At 42.7% G+C, this 22,553-nt stretch overlaps 1 protein-coding gene and 1 long non-coding RNA gene across 2 annotated transcripts in view; one reads left to right on the top strand and one right to left on the bottom strand.

Moving 5' to 3' along the window:
- LOC114086904 (uncharacterized) overlaps window positions 1–22,553 on the top strand; it is a 102,666-nt gene that overhangs the window by 78,693 nt on the left and 1,420 nt on the right. The window contains exons 27-31 of the mRNA XM_071613798.1: window positions 6,561–6,678; window positions 7,908–8,073; window positions 12,344–12,482; window positions 20,041–20,194; window positions 22,020–22,115. Of these exons, the coding sequence (XP_071469899.1) occupies window positions 6,561–6,678; window positions 7,908–8,073; window positions 12,344–12,482; window positions 20,041–20,194; window positions 22,020–22,115 (673 nt within the window). The remainder of the gene's footprint in view (window positions 1–6,560; window positions 6,679–7,907; window positions 8,074–12,343; window positions 12,483–20,040; window positions 20,195–22,019; window positions 22,116–22,553) is intronic.
- On the bottom strand, window positions 16,972–18,568 carry LOC114086693 (uncharacterized). Its single transcript, XR_003581686.2, has 3 exons — window positions 18,432–18,568; window positions 17,847–17,951; window positions 16,972–17,209 (listed from the first exon to the last, which is right to left on the bottom strand). It is a non-coding gene; the product is annotated as an uncharacterized lncRNA (long non-coding RNA).

The raw sequence follows: 22,553 nt of genomic DNA, 5'->3' as shown, positions 1-22,553 counted from the left end.
TAACGGCTAGACTAGAATGAAAGAGGTTGAAATCCTCAAGCTCTTGACTGACTGACAGCTGACCAGCCAAACAGTGGCCAGGTCCATCTCCATACTTATAAGGCGGATTAGTTTGTAGATAGCAGTGTTTTGTTCTATGAGCTCAGCCAATGCTTTCATTTGCATAGATTACAGGATTTACCTAATGGAAGAATGCATTGGAGAGAACAGTGGGGCAAAGATGCTATTTTTCTAAAGGGTTTGCCTGAATATCTGCTGCTCAGTAAGGTTGAAAAGCATTTTTGTCATGCAAAGTGTCATAGATAAATCCTTTAAGTGTTCTTAATTCCATTATTTTGTCGCCCTCTTACCTCATTGACCATTTATAAAGCTAATCTACATTTGAGATCAAACTTTTAAAGTTTTTTCCAGAAATCTAATCCGCTGCATATGTGATTATGATGAAATGGGTTAGGAAGCCTATTTTTGTTTTTGATGTGTTTAATTTGCAGCAACCAAATAAGAAGGTCAGGATGCAAAGAGGAGGAAAAATCTAACTTTTAGATCTTGCTCTATTTCTTTATTGTTTCTTGTAGGAGACTATGTTTTCTAAAGATTAAGGGAAACAGTCATTTACTCTGGAGAACCTTGGTCCCTGAATTATCTGGTTGGTTGATGTGTGATAACATCAGGGTAGAACCTTGGGCCAGGAAGGTGTGAGCAAAATGGGTGACCAGTGGATGAGCTGTGACTGGTAGACTATTTCTCCACTGAATCCCCTCCTTTTCCTAAACTCTCTGGATATTAATATGTCTCTTTTAATATACTCATTTATAGGAATATTTATAGGAGTATAGAGAAAGGAACTTCTTTCTTATATGAAACTTTGGTAAAAGTACTATTGGATTCTTTCTAACTTCAAAGTCTGGTTCCATGCTCTGGGTACCTACTGATTTAAAAATAAATAAATAAATAAATAAACAAACAAATAAATGTATTGTGTAATTATAACAAAATACCTGAGGCAGTCTAAGTTTATTTTTTAAAGAAATTTATTTAGCTCAAGTTTTGGAGGGCACGACACCAACAGCACAGTTTTGGTGAGGGCCCTCTCACAGCACCACATCATAGCAGGAGTACGTGTATGAGGAAGACCTTACATCAAAAAGCACAAAAGCAGCAGTGCATGGTGGTGCATGCCTGTAATCCCAGCAGCTTGGGAGGCTGAGGCAGAAGGATCACAAGGTGGAGGCTAGCCTCAACAATTTAGCAAGACCCTATCTCAAGATAAAAGAAAAATAAAAAGAACTGGGAGTGTAGTTCAATGGTAGAGCACCCCAGGGTTAATCCCTAGTTCTCCACAATAGGAAATGAAGACAGAGAGAGACCTATAATCCCTTTAGAGGTGAACCTCCAGCAGACCTAAGGACTTCCCACTAAACATCACCTCCCAGTAGTACCGCCCTAAGGACCAGGCCTCCAACACATGAACCCTTAACCATATCCAAATCACAGCTGTGAGTCACAAGAAGGTGTCCTCGTAGAGAAAACCACAGCCTGGAATTAGAATATTTGGATTTTCCCCTGGCTCAGTCATGTGTTGAACTGAGGTCTTAGGCAAATCACTTATCTCAAAACTTGGGACTTTGGTTTCTTTCAAGTGAGGACATTGAAGCAGCTCTCTGAAGTTAAACACATTAGGAATCTTAGTGCTATGGTATGTAAAGGATGATTTCAAGAAATAGGACTGCTGAGGAAAGACTTCCCAAAAGGGGCCAGTTTTAAGACAGCTTGTAAAGTGTTAAATGGGATCATTACAGCGAAGTTAACTAGAAATAAGGCACAGAGTTGAGAGCAAGGGTCATGGAGGAAAGAGGCTCTCATCTCATTCACAGAATAACAGACTGGGCTACATTGAAGAAAAGTAAGTTTTATTTGAAATGTCAGTTCCAACCATTTAGTGGCCCTGCTGAGGATTCTGAGACATTTCATGTTTGTGAGAGAGTGGCGATTGATTGGCAATGTCTGCCATGTCAAGGAAAGGGAGAAAGGTAGCCTTCCTGTGTGTGTTTGCCATCCCTTGAAGAGCTCCAGAAGTTCTATAGATTTAAAATGCTAAGATGCAACTTAATTCCTGGAAGATTATAATATACTGTAAATAGTTTAGCAGAGACTCTGCCCTAAACCAGAGCCCCTGTAGAGGAGGAGCCAGAGGGATCTCTGTTCTCAGAAGTCCCTGGAGGCTTCCTTTCCCTTCAAGACTCCAGAGGAGGCTAGAATCAGAGGACTAGGATGACTCTCAGCCGCATTCCCAGGGGCATCAGCATTGGCTGCTAAAAGAGCAAAGGGAGCCCCCAGAGAGAACACTACGATTAATTGAACCCTTGCCATGTGACAAGCAGAGCCGCTGTCATCACATACAGCTACTTTGTGCAAATTAGAGGAAGACAACCCTTCCTCTGGGGGCAGGTGTAGCTCCACACAAGGGTGCAGAGCCTGGCAGGAAAGGTACAGGCTGGCTCTTGGCCACTGCTGGTTGCCTGGAGGCACAACACATGGTGATGTTGGTGCCAAGTGCTGTAGAACAATGTAATGGACAAGATCCTTGTCCAACAAGGGGAAAGAGACAGACAGCAACAGTGCACTGCGATGAAGAACAGAATAAAGTAAATGTTTAATGAAAGCACCACCAGGAAACAGGATTATCAGAAGGATTGGGGAAACAGGATGGGAACTAGGAGAGCTTCAGGGAAGAGGGATGCTTAACCCCGGTCCTGAGGGATGATACGCTGGAAGAGCTGCATGGATAAAGGCACAGAAATGTGAGATGGTTTGTGGACCTCAGTGTAAGGACGGCGATGGGAAATGGGACAAGATCCAGAACACTGGTGTTTGTCCTTCAGGTCACAGTAAGAAGGGGAGCAACATGATTATCAGTGGCACTACTTAGGAAGTTCCTGAAATTGGATTAACCAGGAGGCTTAGGAGGTGAAATCAGTGAGGCCAGGAGCCAGACTGATGAGGGAGGAAGGAGTCTAGCATTTCCTCCAGAGACTCTGGCTTGGGCAAATAAAAGGGTAGCAGTGCCATCATTGTTTAATAGGTACAGAGTTTCAGTTTGGCAAGATTTTTTTTTCAAGTTCTGGAGATGGATGTAGTATTGATGTGAATGTCCTTGGTACCATTGGACTATACACTCAAGAATGGAAAATGGTAAAATGGCATTATATGAATTTTACCACAATTTTCTTTAAATGGGAAGCAAAGGGCAGTGCTGAGATGTGGAAGAGATAATAAATCACAGCTCGGAGGCTTCAGCTGTCAGTTTCTTCTCCCAGGCTCCCAGGGGCTATCTATTCTGGATGCTGTCTGCTCCTTGGTCTATTTCTCTTGTGCCAGGCTCTACCATCGTGTCATGTTTGCACATCCAGCTGTCTCTGGAATGTAAGATCCTTGAGGTGGTCTTTCATTTTATGTCCCAGGTGTGCCTCTCTGACTTTGACCCTGATGCAAAGGGAGGATGGGGGGTTGGGAAGGGAATGGGTCAGAAGGGAGTGAAGGGAGTTCTAGCTAGTGGCCTTTAGTTCAATCGCGAAATACCAAACTATGTCATCACTTACTGGCAGGAACTGGTTATGGGGCTGAAAGAAGACTTGGAATTACTGAACAAGGAAATTGGCATGACAACTGATCAAAGGAAAAAAAAAAAAAAAAGGTTTGTCCCAGGGTGACATAGCTCAAGCTGGAAATCATTTTCTTGTTGGTGCATCTAAATAATTAGTAGTGTGATTTCCTCCAGTTGTGTTTAGCAGTGTGCAAGTAGAGGCAGAAAGCTGAGGAGTTGGAAGGACCCACAGTTGGGGCTTTGCTAGGTAGATGGGGTACGAGGACAAAGAAATAGAGAATCAAAGGTGCAGGCAAGAGAGTAGTTCATGTAGTTCATGGACAGTCAGATCCAGTCTGGGAAGGGAAGGGATTGAAGTCAGAAAAGAACTGACAACAGGAAAGGGAGGCCAGAGGACTGGGTGATGTCAAGGAGCATATTTTATGGGGACAAGCAGATTTAATGGCACTGTATGAGGGAGAACGCTGGAAACGAAAGCTAAGGCTTTGGAAGTGAAATGGCTCCAGGTGATGATAAAGTCTAGGATGTGGCCCAGGAGTGGACAGCTGAGAGTAACTAAAGGTAATAGAGGACCATATTGAGCAGGCCAAGTAGTCCTTGGGCCATCCACAAGAGGGAGGGGCAAGGCTCCCTGTGGGTCTGAGAGTCAGGCTACTTTGCCTGCACCAACCTCCTGAATCTTCTGCCATCTGCACTCTGCTCACTCTCCCCCACAGTCCTGAGCAATTTCAATCACTCTGCTGACAGTAGCTAAGGTCCATTTGCCAATGACTTCTGAATCCCCACAGCTCCAGAGCTTCAACTGGCTTCGCCTTAGCTGGTAGTGCCTCAGACCAGCTCAGTCAAGAAAGGCAAGAACTGAGCTCCTCGCCTCTTCTGCCCCAATCCTGTGTCCACTGTGTTAAAGGACCACACAATTTCTAACCCCCATCCCCAAAGCCAGAGTCAGGGCATCGTTTGTAGATTCTTGCTTTTCCTTATTCCTTAGACCCTAATGATCCCATTACTTAAGCCTCTTTCACATTTGTACTTAATTTCCATTCCATATCCATTGTCCATAGCCAGACTCAATGGGAGGGTCTCACCTTCTAGGGAGCACCTTGGAAATTGTAGGGACATTTGTTGCCTTGTCTGATAATTGCCTATGAGGAATAAAATTACTTCTGGGTCTCTTGGAGATATTCAGATGATCCTTCTCACTTATTGAAGCAAAATGTAGCTCATTTTAACTAAGCGCTGAATATTTTCAGTTTCAAATGTTCTGAAGATGAGAGTTGTTAGATCATTAAAACTCATCCTGAAACAAAACATTGGCCTTATGTCTACCTTTCAAGTCTCAGGATTTTAATCAGTTAACTCTCAGCTCAGGAATAAAGAACAGTCTTAGTTTGGAGAATTCCTTTTCTCAATAATGACATTCAGATTATTCCAGTCTTGGAACAAATTAAATCCAGCTTAATCCAAAAGAAACATTGAATATCGAAATTAAGAAGCCCAAAGGTCTGAGTCTCAGCCCAGGGGCCTGCGGGCCTTGGGCTGGCTGCCGCAACGCAGAAGTGTGACTGGACTCAGTCTGTGGCCTTGCATCACCTTGCATCTCTGGAGCTGAGGGCCCTGCACCAAGTGCTCATCGTTATTCCCTGCCACGTCCACTGCTGACCCCAGACGCCCTGGGTGGGGGTGGTGTGGGAGGGAGGGCCTCCACCCTCACTGCACACTGCCTCAGCTGCTTGTCTCTGAGGTGGCACTGGTCTCTGGTCCTCCTGCATACTCCTCAATTCTAGGCCATCCTCTCAATGCGTTCAGGTCCCTAGTTCCTAACCAATTTCTCTGAGAGCTCCATGTGCGTCCCTTGGCCCGTCCACCCCTGGCCACAGATGCCAGACACCCCCACATTAGCATAATAACAACAAACTTTGTAAAGCACCACTACCTCTTTTTTTTTTTTTTTTTAGTACCAGGGATTGCACCCAGGGGTGCTTACTTAACCAATGAGCCACATCCCCCGCCCTATTTATTTTTTGTTTAGACTTGATGGCACCAGAGCCATTCAAGTGGGCTTATCAGGGCTGCCTCACTTCTGAGATGACACAAAAACCAGGTCAGGAGACCACCTCCATCCTGGGGCTGTGGTATACAGTTCAAGAGCTTTCATCTGCATGGAAGTCGTAAGACAGGCAAAACCTAGCAAAATATCTCTTACTGGTGTGTCCATTTATGGTGAAACTACAAAGAACAGCAAGGCATTCACTAATGTTCATGTCAGGTGGTTGCTCTGGGGACCAGCAGGGAGGTATTCAAGAATGCTGGGCTTGTGTGAATCCCTAAGCCAGACATAGATGGATGGTGTGTTTGTGTGTAGGCCTGCAATGCTATAGAGACAGCAAAACTGCTGCCTAACAAGTGCTCAGTAGTTAGAGGAGAGCAGAGAAAGAAGAAAAGAAGACCAGACGCTGGGGAACCTGGCAAGAAACATGATGGACAGATGTGCACTTAAATCCTAACTCCATCTCTTAGGAGCTGGGTAGGCAGGACCTCCCTAACGTCTCAAAGCCTCAATTTCCTCAGCTGTGAAATAGGAACAAAAATAGATCCATCGTAAGGTTGTCAGAAGCATCAAGTGACACAAAATGTGTTACACCCAGGATGGTGCCTGCGGTCTGATGCCTGCCCTTCCTTTCTTTTCTTACCACACCTTTCCCGCCCTCCATACCCACGCCTTCCTCCCACACAGCTCAGGCTAAAATCAGCCCAACTGCTCCTCTTCTGTTGAGTTGTTTATAAATAACTCTGGCCACTTGGGAGCCAGTGGAAAAGGAGTCTGCTGCCTCTGGCTTGGACGCTGGGCCTGTGGTGACAGTCATGTGTGGTCTGTGGGTGATGGTCTGAACAGTTCAGGGTGCCTCTGGGTTAGAGGGAAATGCTCTGCTTCTGCTGATTTCTTCTAATGCCACAGGAGTTCTCAGCCCCGGCCTCCATATTTGCTGTCAGCGGATGGAAAAGTCCTCCTCAATTTATGGTACATCCCCCATCCTTCCGAAGTGCTGGTTATGTTCAAAACTCTGCCAGAAAAGGTTTGTATTATTTCGTGCACCGGAATGGAAACTGGCTATTTTTTTTTTTTTTTTTTATGTCTCGTGTGAAGCACATTAATTGGAGAGAACATTTCTTGTTTTTTTCAAAGACATCTAATAGAAATCTTTTCACGACTAATACTTCTGATTACTTTATTTTAATTTTTCTTGAACCTTTTTATTTCATGATTTCTCTTTAGCCCTGGTCATTAATGAATATTAATTCAGGTTTCTGACATTCCTTATTAATCTTCAGTTTCCTCCCAAATCCTTGAGTAAAACCCCACCTTTATGCCCTGAAGCTAATGAAAGGTTGGGTTCACACAGTAACTCAGCTGCTTACTGTTTTTTGAGGGGTTGTTCTATACACCTCACTTACTGATAAGATAATAATATTGGTAATCATATAAAAAAGAAGTAAGTATAGAAACACATAAAACATGTAAGCATTTGCCAAATAAAAGTGCAATGATGGAAATGGCATGTCAGAAATATTCTGATTTTTCTTTGTAAGTGAAACCCTGTTTAGAGAAAAGATCTATGTTTTGCTTACAGGTATTCACTCAGGACAATGTTATGAGTTTGTTTGTGAGCCTTATAATTCATTGATGGTCATTCAAATACATTTTGATGTATTCATGGCCACCAGTAACATTAAACAAAAAGAAACAAATTTCTTTAACCCCTCACAGGAGGGCCCTTGTCCCAAAACATATAATCCTGGCTTATGAATAGATTTATTGTTTTCTTTCTCAGATATTATCCTGTGTTCACTGTGAAAATGTTTATTTAAATGCAGTGGGCCTTCTGGACCACAGGTTCTGCATCTGTGGATTCAAAAATTCAACCAAGAACTAATAAAAAATATTCTTGTTCATGTGTACTAAAACATATAGTTTTTCTTTCTTGTCCTGATTCCCTGGATGACACAGCATAACTACTTACGTAGCATTTAGATTGTATTAGGTACTATAAGTACTCTAGAGATGATTTAGAATTTATGGGAGCATGTACTTGGGTTATATGTGAATACTGCTCCATTTTTATAAGGAACTTGAGCATCTGCACATTATGGTACCCACAGGGGCCCTAGAATCAATCCCCTGTGGATTCTGGGGGTTGACTGCATGCATCTCGTTTAAAGATACTGTTCCCATCATACTCAAATATTTTATATGCCTCTTAGAAACTTCCTGAAACTTCTTTTCTTGTGCTGATTTTCCCCACAGGAAGCTTTTAGAGCCTTAACACTAACACTACAGTTGATGGCTTCCTTCCATGACATTGTGGCCTACCTTTTCAGTTTTGTTCAACTTGGCAATTGTCCAGCAGGCGTTGAATTTCCTGTAAGCCCTGATCCTTTGAGGGGAGACTGGGGAGGAACAGAGGACATTGGTAAGTGATAAATGATGGTTAAAATCACCTTCAATATTCAGTTGGAATTCTGCAATGCTCTTAATACTTGGAAAGATAGAACTATAACATTTTTCTCACAAACAGCAATGATAAGAAAGGGCAAAGGAAAAGTCCCCTTATATACTGTCTCCACACTCACATTCACCTGATGAAGCCCACATCTATGGGCTAAGCCATAGAGCATACGAAGTCAGGAGGTGGCTCAGGTTTGCACCCTGCCTCTGCTAATGATTACTTTACTCCCTGGGTCTCTGTTTATCCATCTATAAAATGGGGTGATAATGCCTGTCTCATAGAGATATTCTCTGGATTGAAGTCTATAACATTCTAGAAGGATATATAAGGTTGTAGTAAAGATGAGTTTTGTCTCATTCTCTTTTCCTTCCTGTTCTTTGTGAACTCACAGTGTAAGGTCAGAGCCAAGCACTCATCATTAAGAAGCTTGCTGACAGCCCCAGATAGTGAACAACCACCTGATAGTTCTGTGATAAGAATGATTGAGGCTGTAGGGTCATATGTCCTGCTAATCAGTGAACTCTAACTCCGCACCAGGTTATAAAATGTAGTATCTTACTAGGATGTTAAGATATTACAAAATAGCATCTTGTAAGTGGTGTTTACCAGAAGCAGAGAAATATTAATCAATTAACAGAAGAATACTATTACATAGTATAGGTAGAGAAAGGCCTAAGAAATGAGGTAATAGGCCTATTTAAACCTAGTGGTTTTAAAACAAGTGTAATATAATCTGATTTTATTCCCCTTTGTGCAACACAAAAAAATATGGTCAACCATGGAGCTGGTGGCTGGTGGATCTGCATTGTGCTAACAGACAACAGACTTTGTAAACATTGTCACGTGGGACACAGAGAAGGACATGAGTGGTGACCTGGGAAGAAGATGGACACCCATCTGAGGAGAGGCAGCAAGAAGAGGGGTGGCGAACAAGGGTGGCGTTGGTGTCACCTCAGCAGAAGACACAGAATTGTTGCAGACTGATAAGCTCTCAAAAGAACTAGCAAGTCTTCAAGATAAGCATCAAAAGATTAGAAAGTTTCCAAAGCATTCCAGATCTTTTCCTACTACTGTGGTTCTGTTACCCTCGTAGGGACTTTCTGAGAGGCTGTGTGTGCTGGGCCTCCCATAAGGGGTAGGAGAAAGGAAGTGGGCCACAAAAAAAAAAAAAAAAAGTCCTTCCTGCCCTGCAGATGGGGAGGCCATAATTACATGGAGATAAGATAGAAGCAGAGAGAGCCAGGACCTTGTTTCCAAGTGAAGTCCCAGCACAGGAAGTCCTCGAGCAGCTGGGAGCAAGGAGTGCCCAAGCAGATCCTGTAGGAAGATGATCTGGGGGCCTTTGTCCCAACCTGTGGAGGAGTTGACATGGATCAGAGGAGAAAATAGGAGGGACAGTCCCAGCAAGAGAAGGAAAGGACTCAAGCCAAGGTTGCAGGCAGGACTGCTCATGGCCAGTCCAGAGAAGTGAGCCTTCTGGGCCACCAGTATCCAGTGTTTGGACTTCAGGATGAGGGAGATTGTTCTCTTGTGCTGACATGCTGTAAACCTGGAAATCATGGAGATATGTGGGGCTCAGGCTCTGCAAGATGTGCAATTAGAGATGCGCACCTTGGCATGTTCAAAGTAAAAGTGTTCGTGCTCCAGGAAAAACGTTCAAAGTTGTGCATGCTCTGATTTGCTAAAAATAGATAAAGTGCATATTGAATTGAATGAGAGAGAGAGAGAGAGAGAGAGAGAGAGAGAGAGAGAGAGAGAGAGAGATCCCATACCAAGATAATCATCTTTTTAAAAAGGCTGAGCTAATTAGTTCCTGGCCTGATTCCCAGAGGAGGCAGGAAGAATGAAGGTAAAAGATGAAGTGAGAATCTGTTCCTTTTCAGAGCTATTTGGAGGTAGATTAAATGACTTTTGTGGACATGAATGCTTTAAAATATTTCTTAAAGGGATACTCAGGATTTTATCTTTTGGTCCTCTGAAAGAAGCAACTTTTAGATGCTGTGGACCACTGTGGATCCTGCCAAATTCTCTCCTTCGCTGAAAGCCAGCAACTCCTTTTGGAGTCAGTGTGAAACAGGATATAATCAGAATGTGGGAGTTGACACTGAGATTTCTTTGTAAAGGATTAGGAGGCCAATTAGAGCCCACATATGACACACTGAATTTAGGATTTCAGGAACTCTCAAGATAAACCAGGAACAAAGAACACTGGACTCTGAGTCTTCATGGAGTGACAGGGATACTGTGATTGCCCAGGCTGGCTTCAAACTTGCGATCCTCCTGCCTCAACCTCCTGAGTTGCAGGGATTACAGGTGTGCACCACCACACCTGGCTCAGAGTGAATATTTTAAAATCAGTAAATAACAAAGGAAAGGTAGTTCCCACCTCCGCAATTGTATTTTAATGATAATTCCACATATCAGCTAAAAAAACAAAGCAAGTTTTTATAACTATTTTGCTGAGAAGTGATCACATGCAAAGGGGTATAAACAGCACAATAGTGGAAATGGTAAGAGGAAAATCACCTATCATCCATCCAATCTCACAAGCAAAATATTTTTATTTCTCTTCACTCCCACCTAGCCCTTGCTCAAATATATTTTACATTTACATATTATAGCATTTTAAAGCATGTGTAATTTTATATTCTTCTTTCCTCAATGTCACTCTAGAGGATTATAACTGTTTCCCTCTGGTCACCATTTAGCCTGACAAGAGTATATATTTCTTATAAACCAAACACACTAGGCCCTGAGCAAATGAGGCTCACCTCAACAGTGACCACCAGGAGTGGGTCAACAAATGACCTCCCCTCCTCCCACCAACTCCCACAAAAGTTCTTGCATAATTTTCTCTAATGCCACTCTTCTTCTGGTAGACATTTCTATTCAGCCCAATAGGACCATCAGATTTAGAGGAATCATAAGAAAAATCTGATGCTTGGATTCAATTATTTGGTGGCTGAAAAAAAAAAAAAAACCCTAAAATCATTTTTCTGTTGTGTGTAAAATACCAAATGGATATGAAATCTATAGTGCTCATCTTTTCCTACAGCCAAGAGAATGCATTGCAAGTATCAATGACAGTTCTCAGCCCTGGATCTCCCCAGATTGAGCCATCATAGAGAGCTTCCTCACACTCACAGTCTTCCACTTTCCTAGTGGGTAAAAGCAGGAGGAGGCCCAGTACCCATCAGGTTAGGAACATGGCGGCTTGGGTCTGGATGAGCTGCCAAGGTAGGGCAACTCCAGCAGGGCCCTGTGGGTCTTCCCTGTTATTCCTGCTTTCAGCTGCCTATTGAGGGATAGTGATCAATTTCCTCAGTCCTTCTTCCCATTACAGGGATGTCCTGTCAGGGTAGAGAACTATCACTGTCCTCACAGGGAGTTGATGGCATTTTATATCAACTGACATTCTGGTAGCCCTGCAAGTGTGGACCCCCCAAAGAGCTCATTATTTTTTGCTGTGTTCTCCCATTCTGTCTGATCAGCTCTTTCCCTGTGCCAATGTCAGAAATCCCCGGATGCAGGCCAGGTTCCTCACTTGGCACTGAATGCTCCAAAGGGCCCTTAAGCTAAACTTCCATCTAAAATATATATGGACGTATTTATATGGAACCTACTCTTGTAGTAGCTAAGTAGAGGTCTTCCACACCTATTCCTAAAATGGCTAGAATCCCCTAGAAAGGTATGTATGTGTGTCTGTATATATGTATATACATTTATATGTATATATATGCATATTTTTCTTTCTTGCTTGGAACGGTTTTGAGTCTTTTTTTAGTCCATGAGCTAGTGACTGAGAAAGCTGATTTGGATGAAATGGCAATGAAAATAAGAGCTAGTTTATAATTTATAATAATTTCAAGTTCCTGATGGATATACTGAGGACTGTACTTTCCCATTGCTTGTAATTTCTCTTTTTCATTCTATTTTGAGACTATAGGCTAGTAAGTTTTAAACTTTTTTCCAACAGCACGTTCTTACTGTGCTAAAAAGCAAACCAAGTTTTTATCTTTCTAAGGGAGGAAGGAAGGAAGGAAAGATAAAGGAGACCTTAGGTTCTGGAGCACAATGCTTTGCTGACCTTGCAAAACATATAATTAGTACATCCACCAACAAAGAAAGGGAAGGCTGTTTAGGTGACAGGTTAACTTTGAGGAGTAGAGTGAAGGTTCCCTAGGTTAGCAATGGTAGCCTATATTTCATACTGACTCAAACGTCCATCATCTAGGGTCTGAGCTTCAAGAGCTGCAGAAAATGCTTGACAGCCTCAAGAGCCCCCAGGACCCGACCCAGGTGGCCCAGGCCCTCCTCCTCCGCAGGGATGTTATGTTTCTGCAATTCGATGCTGCAGTGAGGCATCTCATCCGGTAAGGGCTGGAGGGCTATTCTTGCCTAGTAAGTTCAGCTGGGCAGGTGTTTGCCGAGTGACCATCTAGGGAGGACTCACTTGGCAAGATTAGATAATGAGCTTAAAATAGCCTGGGGTGCAACCAGATCCAGAATGCTTGCTACAAAACATGTCCTGCTGTGAAGGCTGTCCCTGCAGAATGTGTTCTAATTTTCTCCTCCTCCTCCTTCTTCTTCTTCTTTTTTATACCAGGAATTGAACCACCAAGCCACATCCCAGCCCTTTTTAAAATATTTTTTTATTAGAGACAAGGTCTCGCTGAGTTACTTAGGGACTTGCTAAGTTGCTGAGGCTGGGTTTGAACTCACAATCCTCCTGCCTCAGCCCCCTGAGTTTCTGGGATTACAGGTGTGTGCCACCATGCCAGGCTTAATATTCTTTTTTTTTTCCTTTGTTCTTTTTAGATATATATGACTGTAGAATTTATTTTGACATATTATACATACATGAAGTATACTTCATTCAAATTCTTGTAGTTGTACATGATGTGGAGTTTCAGTGGTGTTGTATTTTGATTTTATTAAATTTAATTCCAAAGCAGTTTATTTAACAACTCCTGCTTTCACTGTTCAGGTTGTTTTATTGGGAGTAAAATTTTTATACTTCTGAAGATTATTTCTAAGAGTCTTATTAGTTTTTCCGACTTTTATTTACCTTTCAAAGGGACAGAATTTTCACTGCACTTCTGAAGTTAATGGAATTGGCTAATGGAATTAAATTTATAAATAAATAAATCTACTTCTGTTCTTGTAGTAACTGTCCTGTTAAGTACTCTGAATTTTTTAAAAAAGAATGTTTTATATGTCTCCTTAATCATAATTCTGATGAATTTTGGATTGAGTTTAGATTAAGATTTACAATGTTTTTAGGTTAAATGTTATATGGGAGGGGAAGAGATTCAGACCTGAGCATTTCTGCTCATTCTTTCTTTCTTTTCTTTTCTTCTTCTTTTTTTTTTTAAATATTTTTTTAGTTGTTAATAGACCTTTATTTCATTTAAATTTGTGGTGCTGAGAATTGAACCCAGTGCCTCACACATGCCAGGCAAGTGTGCTACCACTGAGCCACTGCCCCAGCCCTCTGCTTATTCTTAAATCGTCAAAATGTATTAATTTCTTTTGATTAATTCCCCCATGTGAGTATTGAGGGGCTCTGCCCATGGATTACAACTGTTTCCCGTCATTAGCATTGGGCATCCATCAAGAATGGAAATGTGACAGTTGTACTGAATGAACTATATTTTTTCTGCTTTTTTTTTTTTTTAACTCTGTCAGAGAATTTGTATTTAGGATGTAAATTCAGCAGGACCAAAAAAAAAAAAAAAAATCACATGAATTTCTCCATATTAACAAACCGCTCCTGAGGTGCAGCTTAGTGAAGCAGGTAGACTTCACTAAAGGAGAGCCCATTCCATAGGCCAAGGTCAACCTTTGTAAGGGATTTAGTTATGGTGAAGAAACAGAAATATCCCCCCCCCCCCACCCCGAGAAGTCCTGCTTGGGTTCTAGCCTCAGAGGATTCAGTCTGGTCCTCTTTTCCCAAGGAGCCATTCTGTCCCGTGCCATTGCTTTGCCAGGGCTTGCTCTGTCCTGGCACACTCCTTCCACAGAAATGGAGGGCACTGGGTCCTGTATCTTTTTTCAGCATCTTTCAGAGGGAACCACCCAGGCGGCACACATACCCCTATGGGCCCTTCATTTGTTGCATTTCCCTGACCTCCTTCTTTAGAGCTCTTGGGGTTGTGTTTGGAATTGCACAGCCAGGAAGCAGCCGGTGACAATTAGAACCTTAGGGTGTTTCCCTCCAAAGCCTGAGAACTAAGCTGGATTCTGAGCAGCGGCCTGAGTAGAAAAGGGGACTCCCAAAAGAAGGCAGGAAACAGAAGAGAAAGAAAAGCAGAAAGATAAATGTCATCACTCTGGGTCATTTTACTTAGCACTGATCCTGCAAACAAGGGAAAGTCCTTAAATAATCAAAAGAGATTAGAAGTTTGGGGAAGTTCCCTGGCCCTCCCCAGAGCTCAGCAAGACTGAGCAAATAAGACTGTTTGCCTGAGGAACTTTCTGCCTATGTAAGCTGACATCTTTAGAGTTTTAAAAGAACTGAACTCTTACCTCGAATGAGAACAACACATGCTTCCATGGACTGGGGGGAGAGGAAAGAGGATATGACTCAAGGACAAAAGGACAACAGCCCTGTAGAGTCACCAAAAATCTGACTCTCATTTCTCTCAACTCTATTGAGTTGCCCAATGGACACGTGTTTCTAAGCACAAAACACTTCACACTTCCCCTGTGGACCTGCTCTCTGCCAGCTTGGGCAAAGGTCTGATGAAAATTCATCCTATCCGCTAATGGGTTGGAATCCCACTGTCCAGGGCTCATCACTGACCTCTGAGCATGACCACCAACCTGCAGGGGTATTTATTAGCTAATTCAAGAAATGCCTGAGGGTTGAGCTTATCTGTGATGCCAGGTGAAACAGTCATTCTTGTTGAAGGGAAATGCTAGGATAGTGCTGCAATTCTAACCAGTTTCATTTATTTACGTCAGGAATTGGCAAACCAGTGCCATAGTTTCCTGCCTGTTTTTGCATGGCCTGTAGGTTAAAGATGGCTTTGGCATGTTTAAATGGTTGGAAAAAAAATAAGTAAGAAAATAATATTTATGACACATGAAAATTATATGGATTTCATACACCATGTCCATATGTGAATTTTTACTGGAATAAAGCCATGCCCATTTATCTGTGGGTTGTCTCTACTTTGCCACTACAATCACAGAGTTGAATAGTTGCGGTGAAGACCATAGGGTCCACCACAAAGCCAAAAGTATTTATTATTTGGACCTTTGAACAAAAATTTGCCATTCTCTGATTTAAAGGATGGAATTCCTTTGCAATTCAGGAATAGAGGGAGGATAAAAATTCCTTCATAGTTACCCATAGAACAGAATTAAATATGTGGCATGGAAAGTGCCTCTGGTCAGAATGTACTGCTGATGTTCTGAGTGATTAGGGGAAGAAGGAAAAACTGAAGAAACCCTGAAGGCGTTCTCACTTCCTGTAGCAAGCCAGCTCTGGAGGGCCTCAAGGGCAAGCCACAGAGTAGCACAAGCCTCTCAGTCCTGGACTGTTGGCTGGTTTCTCTTGATTTTAAAATTTATTCTTATTTTCATGCTTGCCTAGTTGAAAGTGTCTCTAAACACTTAGGATGCTAAATTGTGTCTCTGGGTCATCTGGGAGTTTCTGGGAGACATGCAGAAGACCTCGTGGGAGCTAGGTCTAGCTCTTGGCCTTGGCCACAGTCTCCAATATCTAAGAACCAAAAAGCCATAACTTTCCCTGGCTTTCTCAGCACCATTCTGCAGGTTGTGCTGTATCTTTGCCTCCAGGAAAACTCCAGCATGTACCCCTTGAGTTAGCTGTTCCTATGGCCTGAACCAGCCTGCCTGAGATCACACTGTGGAGGGCTGTCACACAGGAGCCAGTTGGTAGTTGTCTCTCTATTGCTTAGGGACAGTATGGGGAATTTAGGTATTTTAGTGGGTTGTGGGGAAACCTGGCTTTACTAAAGCCTGGTTGTGGCAGGTGCACAAGCAGAAAGCCAGCCCTTCATTCCTATGGCTTCCCATAGCATCCTGGGTGCTGCCACCAAACTGCATTGGTTAGACCCCACCCACAGAAGATGCAGGTCAAGGTTCACCAACTGAGGGTCTTAGTGGGTTATCACATTGTCTTGTGAGCAGTATCATTTTTTTTCCCCAAGGAAAAAGACATATTTACCTAAAACTTCTGTAGGTAAAGAAAATGTCACGATCTTTTTATTTATTTTTAACTGGAATCATAAGAACATCATGAGATAAGGGAATGCAAGGACTTGGCTTTAGTTTAGTTACTACTGTGTGCCAATCTTGTACAAATGAATTATTTTATCTGTTTTTACAGATGAGGAGATAGAAATTCAGAAAAGTCGCCTAACTTGCCAAGGGTCACACACACAGCTTGTTGTGGTCGAATTTGTATTCTTGTAGTCTGTGTGACTCCATAGCCCTGTGTCTTCCTTCATATCATATTTCTTTATCCCTTCCTGCAGCTCAGAGCTTGGGCTGGAGATTGACATAAATTGACTTAAAAGTAGGAAAATACTTAATAGATGTTTGGTGGAAAACCTTTCAATAGAGAGGGAAGACAACAAAAAGGATCTAGTACTAAAGATGTTAAGTATCATCTTGCTATTCCTTTATGTAGCATCACATTGTACCATTCTCAAATAAGCAGTTCTGGTAGAGTGGGGGTGAATCTTAGGAAGGATCATGATAAGAATTGAGAGAGCAAGGAAGCATAACTCACTATTTGATCAATGGTGTGGCCTATAATCTGGCTTGAGTCTTTCTAGAGAGTGCATCAGACTTGATTCAGTAGCTCAGAATGACAGTCACACTCATATCTGAACTGTATTGATAGTATTTTTTTAATAATCTCCAAGTATCTATGTGTTAATAGACCTAATGTATTAGTTCATTTTTATTGCTGTATTGAAATACCCTAGGTTAGATATTTTATAAAGAAAAAAAGGTTTATGTAGCTTATAGTACTGGAGGTTCAAGGGCATGACATCAGCTTCTTCTTGGTTTTGGTGAAGCCCTTGTTGTGCATGGTATCACAGTGGCAGGAGAGATCACATCACTAGACAGGAAGTCAGAGAAAAAGTATGTTAATGCCTTCAGAAGACACACCACAATGACCTATTGACCTCCCACTAGGCCCACTTCTCAAAGGTCCTACCATCTCTTTTCATTGCCACACTGGGGCCCAAACTTCCAACACTGAAACTTTGGGGGACACAGTTAAACCAAATCCAAACCATTTCAGCTCATATGAGCACAAAGCTGTGCCTGAGGCTCTAGATTTCTGCCGAGAATCGTGATCACTTCTGGCAATCGTTCATTTAAAAGTTCTGAACAAATTTGCTAGGATAAGAGAGCACGTCAAAGAGTGAGCAAGTAAGATGTGAACAGAGGACCCAGAGGAAGCTGGGACAGAGAGAAGGCTGTGGATTGGTGGCAGAGATGGACAGGAATGACATGAGAGGAGCCATGTGGGGAGAGGTTGGGCCAGGATGCTCTACTTCTGTGCTCTTGATGTGAGCCTGTTTCTGTTAGAATGTTCTGCTTTTGGACGCCATCATTTTAAGCAAGCATACACACCGAGAGGTGTGAGTATACCAAAGGTGTTGGGAATTTAGAGGGTGGTCACAAGCAGCTCTGCCTCACTGGGTTCTATTGGGCTGGAAGGTCAGAGCCTGTGTGGGACTCTTGCTTACATCTCAAACAGTCTCCAGCACAGCACCTTGACACCAGGTGCTTGATAGACCAGTCACATGGGTGTTGAGTAAATCATGGGTTCCTCAGCAGGGCCCATTGAGTACCTTGAGAAAAGAAGCAGAAGAAAATGTTTATATATCCTTTGGGCAACTCCAAGGTCCATCTCTGAGCTATTGTGATAAATCAGTAGGTTTAGGGCCGGGGATGTAGTTCAGTGGCAAAGTACATGAACTGCACACAGCCTTCGCATGCATAAGGCTGTGGGTTCAGTCCTTAGCAAACCTCCCCCCCAAAATCACAAATCAGTAGTTTTATCCATTGTCTCAATACTCAGATATTTATTATTAATACTCATTAACATATAAAAAGAGTTTTTACACTAGTGTGATTGTTTAGTGTGCAAATAAAGAGCTCCTTTCATTTGCCTTTGAAGTCTCTACTTCTGCTGATGGCAAAAATATTAAACTTGTCAGTACCATGTCATTGAGTCATGGTTGAAAATTAAAAGTGGCCATCTTGAGATTTAAAATCAGTTGATTCAAAGTTCTTCCCCTCCTCTTTTGTTTTAATGGCCTCCTACTCACCTGTTGATGAGGGAAGCTTCTTCCCTGTGGTGATGGCCAAACAGGAGATACCCAAGAGTGGGCAGGGGAGATGGACGGAAGTTTATCAGGCATGTGTACCCACAGCCCAGGAACAGAGGCCCTGTAGGCCACACAGGGCCACAGAGTGAATGGGCAGGGCCTGTGGGAGGCAGGCTCTGGAGCTCCCAGAGGGTGTGGTGCTCCCTGGTTCCCGCAGGAGGCTTTGATTGGTTTGTTTGAGTAATTCCACACGCTGGCAGGAAACTGAAACTGCTACTCGGGAGGATAAGCAGGAGGTGCACCTGGTGCCTTTGATAAGGAGGTTATTTGACAAGGGGGACTTTCTGCTGGGAGCAGAATGGGAGGGGACCTTGTGGTTAGGCCATTTGAGGCCCTTCTGATTTGCCAGATGTCAAGGCAGCACGTAATATTGGACCTTAATTATAGGCTGCCTCACACCACACCTCTCCTTCTTCATTTCCCCTAAAAAAAGGTGATCTGAGTTCTTGGGGCTGCTTATAAGTCATCCTGGCAGTTGGGGAGAAGGAGCTACCTCGCCCATCTCTGTGTGTGTTAGCTGGTCCGCTCTCAGACTCTTCTGTTGGCCTACTAGCAGCGCTCTTCCTGGACACCCATTATGGGGGGCTCAGGCACTCCCAAGTTCTTTCCCCCACACTCCGAGGGTCTGTAGTCTCTAGAGACCACCTCACTCCATCAGCACTGACACCTCCCTGGGGAATTGCTAATCTCCTTTTGTGTGTGTGTGTGTTTGCTGTCTGTGAGACTTGAGCCATGCTCATGGAGGATCCAGGCAATAGGTCCTTTGTGCTCTGGGGTACCCTCCCCCAGCCCACCCTGAGTCAGCACTTTTCTTAGGCATCCACTAGAACTCTAGAAACAGTCTTTTCTTCCTTGCTAAACTCTTATTTCCTTTTGGGCAAGAAAATAATCCTAATTTATCATGCATACTTCCTTACTTTATTTGATTTACACTTATGGTATAAATTTCATGCTCTTGGCTCCAGGGTTTGTGGTTCTTGATACACAAAGCCAAGTTTTGTCTAAAACAAAACAAAAACTTTTCTCTCCATAACCCCTGACTTTGATTACTTGGTTTAAAATTTGATTTTACATATCAAGAACTGTTGTCTCAGCTATTGGTCTTAAAATAGTTTAACAAACACACTGATATTTTTGTTCTAGAGCCGCAGGTATACTGTCCAATTTGGTAGCTGCATGTGGTTATTTAATTAAAATTAATATTAATTTAAATGAAATAAAAGTTAAAATTTAATCCCTTGGTCACAGCAGTCACATTTCAAGTGTTCAAAAGCCACCTGTGGAAGTATATTGGACAGTACAGATCTAGAGCATTTCTACCACTGTAGAAAGTTCTATCCAACAGTCTAGATGCATCAAGCTTCCCCTGTAGGCTGTGATCTCTGTGAATGAAGGGTGGTGTGTGAAGGGGTGCAGGGGGTGATGTGGCTGAGGAAGAAACCTGTCACTGTCTCCCACCTTGTCTTGCTTCAGTAGCTTTGAAGAAAGCTTTGAGCTTTAGGAGATTTGGTAACCGTTTTCAATGAAATGTCCCCCCATGTCTTGTTAGAAGAATATTTTTGGCAGCTGGAAATATTCCCGCCTACCAGTCTGTCACCGATGGCATGTGTCATGGGCTGCCACCGCTGAGCAACTCTCTCAGGAAGAGCATTTTTGCTTCACAGCTTGGCCTGCCCCAGCCGCTGGATCCACGGAGCCTCCAGGTATGTTTTAGAGGTGTTTTATACCTATAAGAAAGAGGTACATTGTTAGCTGGGGATTTTGTCACTTTGTTTCTGTTTGGTTTAAATTTTGCAGGAGTCTGGATTCTTTAAAGCCCTTCAGTCTCTGCTGGTGCCCTTTCACTGGCCCAGTGGAGCAGTCTGGGTCTACATGACCAGCTGTTATTCCCAGTCTGGGTCTTTTCTGCAAATGCTCAAAGAAGCAAGAGCTCATCTTCTCGTAGTTTGTAGCAAAATAAATAATCTTACCCATTAAATAAATGATAGAAATTATGGTACATTAATTGGGTCAACAGCTGAGTTTTGAATAGCCCTTGTTACAACAAATGTTATCAAATGTCACCCTGACAACTGTGATTGCTTTTAGGCAGGAACAACAGTATCCTCCCACTCCTAAAAGGGTCAAGGCTTAGGAAAGCTGGATATCAGACTACTGAAGAGTCAGGGCAACACCAAGTTACAAACTATATTACTTATCTATTGCTGCAGAACAATCCATCCTCCAAGTTTAACAGGTTAAAACAATAAACATTCATTCATTATCTCACATAGTTTCCGAGGGTCAGGAAGTGGGAGAAGCTTAGGTGGGTCCTTCTGGCTCAGAGATTCTTACAAGCTGCCATCGAGATGTTGCCAATACTCTAATCATCTCAGGGTGCAACTGGAAGAGTATCTGCTTCCAAGTTCGCTCATATGGCTGTTGGGTAGACAGATCAGAAGATCCACTCCCATGCTTACTCACGTGAACTTCTCTACAAGGCTTTCTCACAACATGGCTTTCTCACAACATGGCAGACAGCTTCCCCAGAGCGAACCCTCCAAGAGGGAGTAAGAGCCTTTTTATTACCTAATTTCAGAAGTGACATCTTATCACGTCTCCCATATTCCATTCACTAAAAGTGAGCCACTAAGTCCAATCACACCCCAGGGGAGAGAAATTAAGGCCCATATCTTGATGGGAGAACTATCAAAGAATTTGTGGATATATCTTTAAAATCACCTCTCAAGCCCAGGATTTTTACTTGAAAATCTACTTAATGTTTTCACATTATATACATTAAACATAAATGATGCCCACATCATCCCCAAGCAGGTACCATCCTTCTAAGCTATGAGATAGTGATTCTCAGTCCAATCTTTGATTCTCACTTAGACCCAGAAGACAGAGTTAGACCTTGACCACTGGGACCACTCTGGTTGCCTTTGGGTGTTATCTAGGATGAAGTAGATGCAGTGTCCTGTCCTTGCTACCAGAATCAGTTCTAGCTCTGGGAATTGACAGAAGTCAGAAGCAGGTCTAGATGTGTAGAATGGGGTTACATAGGTAGGGCCACTGGATCCAGGGCCACACATGTTGTCATAGGGGATAAGCAATGCCTTGGCTGTTGTCCTGTGATGTGGAGAAGACAGAGATAAGTTGTGACATCAGTCTTGAGTTGATATGTAAAATTAGAGCACAATAATGAGGTGGCCCACTTTTTAGGATTCCTAATATTGAGAGCATTTAAGCAAGTTTATTTTTGTAGATTATAAATAGGTCCATTGGTGCTATGCTATTATGGAACTTCTGAACAGCAGTGTTGACTAGTTACACCGAAACCATCTGCTGCAAAAATAATTAAAAATAATTATTATTACTCTCTCCTCTACATCATCAAACATTCTCCACCAAGAAGTATTTCTACATAATAAATGAATCATCCAACAGTGTGTTGGAGTACAAATACAGAAATCCTGTTCATAAACAGATGTCTTTAACTTAGAGTTACAGAACAGCTTTACCATGTCTATTATTTGGTTCTTTTAGGCATCTGTGCTATTCCCCTGGAGAGCATTTCTGGAAGATGGAGGGCCATTTCCTGTAATAAGTAGCAGCCCAGATATCCTAGAGTATAATATGCAGGTAGGTATATCTTCCAACTTGTTGGAAAGAGAACAGAGAGCAGACTGAGAGGCAGGGTGTCAGTAGGTCCACAGGTCAGAGCCTCCATATTCCAGCCAGTGGTGAATAATTTATGAGATAAGTAGGTGCTTAATTATGAAGCTATAAACCTGATCCTGCAAGGTGAGTCATATTTTCTTCCTGTGGAAGAGAATCATGTTCTCAGCAGATACTGACCTTGGTTGTAGACTCAGCTGAAGTTCCCATGGCACCAATGATCTAGGGGAGTGGCCACCCATCACTACCCGCTGTCTGGGCCTCTTAGAGAAACTGCCAGGCTGGCAACTCAGAGGCGTGTGACTCCTGACCTGTCGAGTGAGAAGGGCATTTTTTTAGGCAGGAGTCATATGGAGAATTTCTTTTAATTGTTTTGTTTTTCATTGTCAACTTCTTTTAATT

This window comes from Marmota flaviventris, chromosome 6 (genome assembly GCF_047511675.1).
Source record: "Marmota flaviventris isolate mMarFla1 chromosome 6, mMarFla1.hap1, whole genome shotgun sequence".
In the NCBI taxonomy this organism is placed as follows: domain Eukaryota; kingdom Metazoa; phylum Chordata; class Mammalia; order Rodentia; family Sciuridae; genus Marmota; species Marmota flaviventris.
Note: the sequence above shows the minus strand (reverse complement) of the source record. Positions and strands in the feature narration are given on the sequence as shown.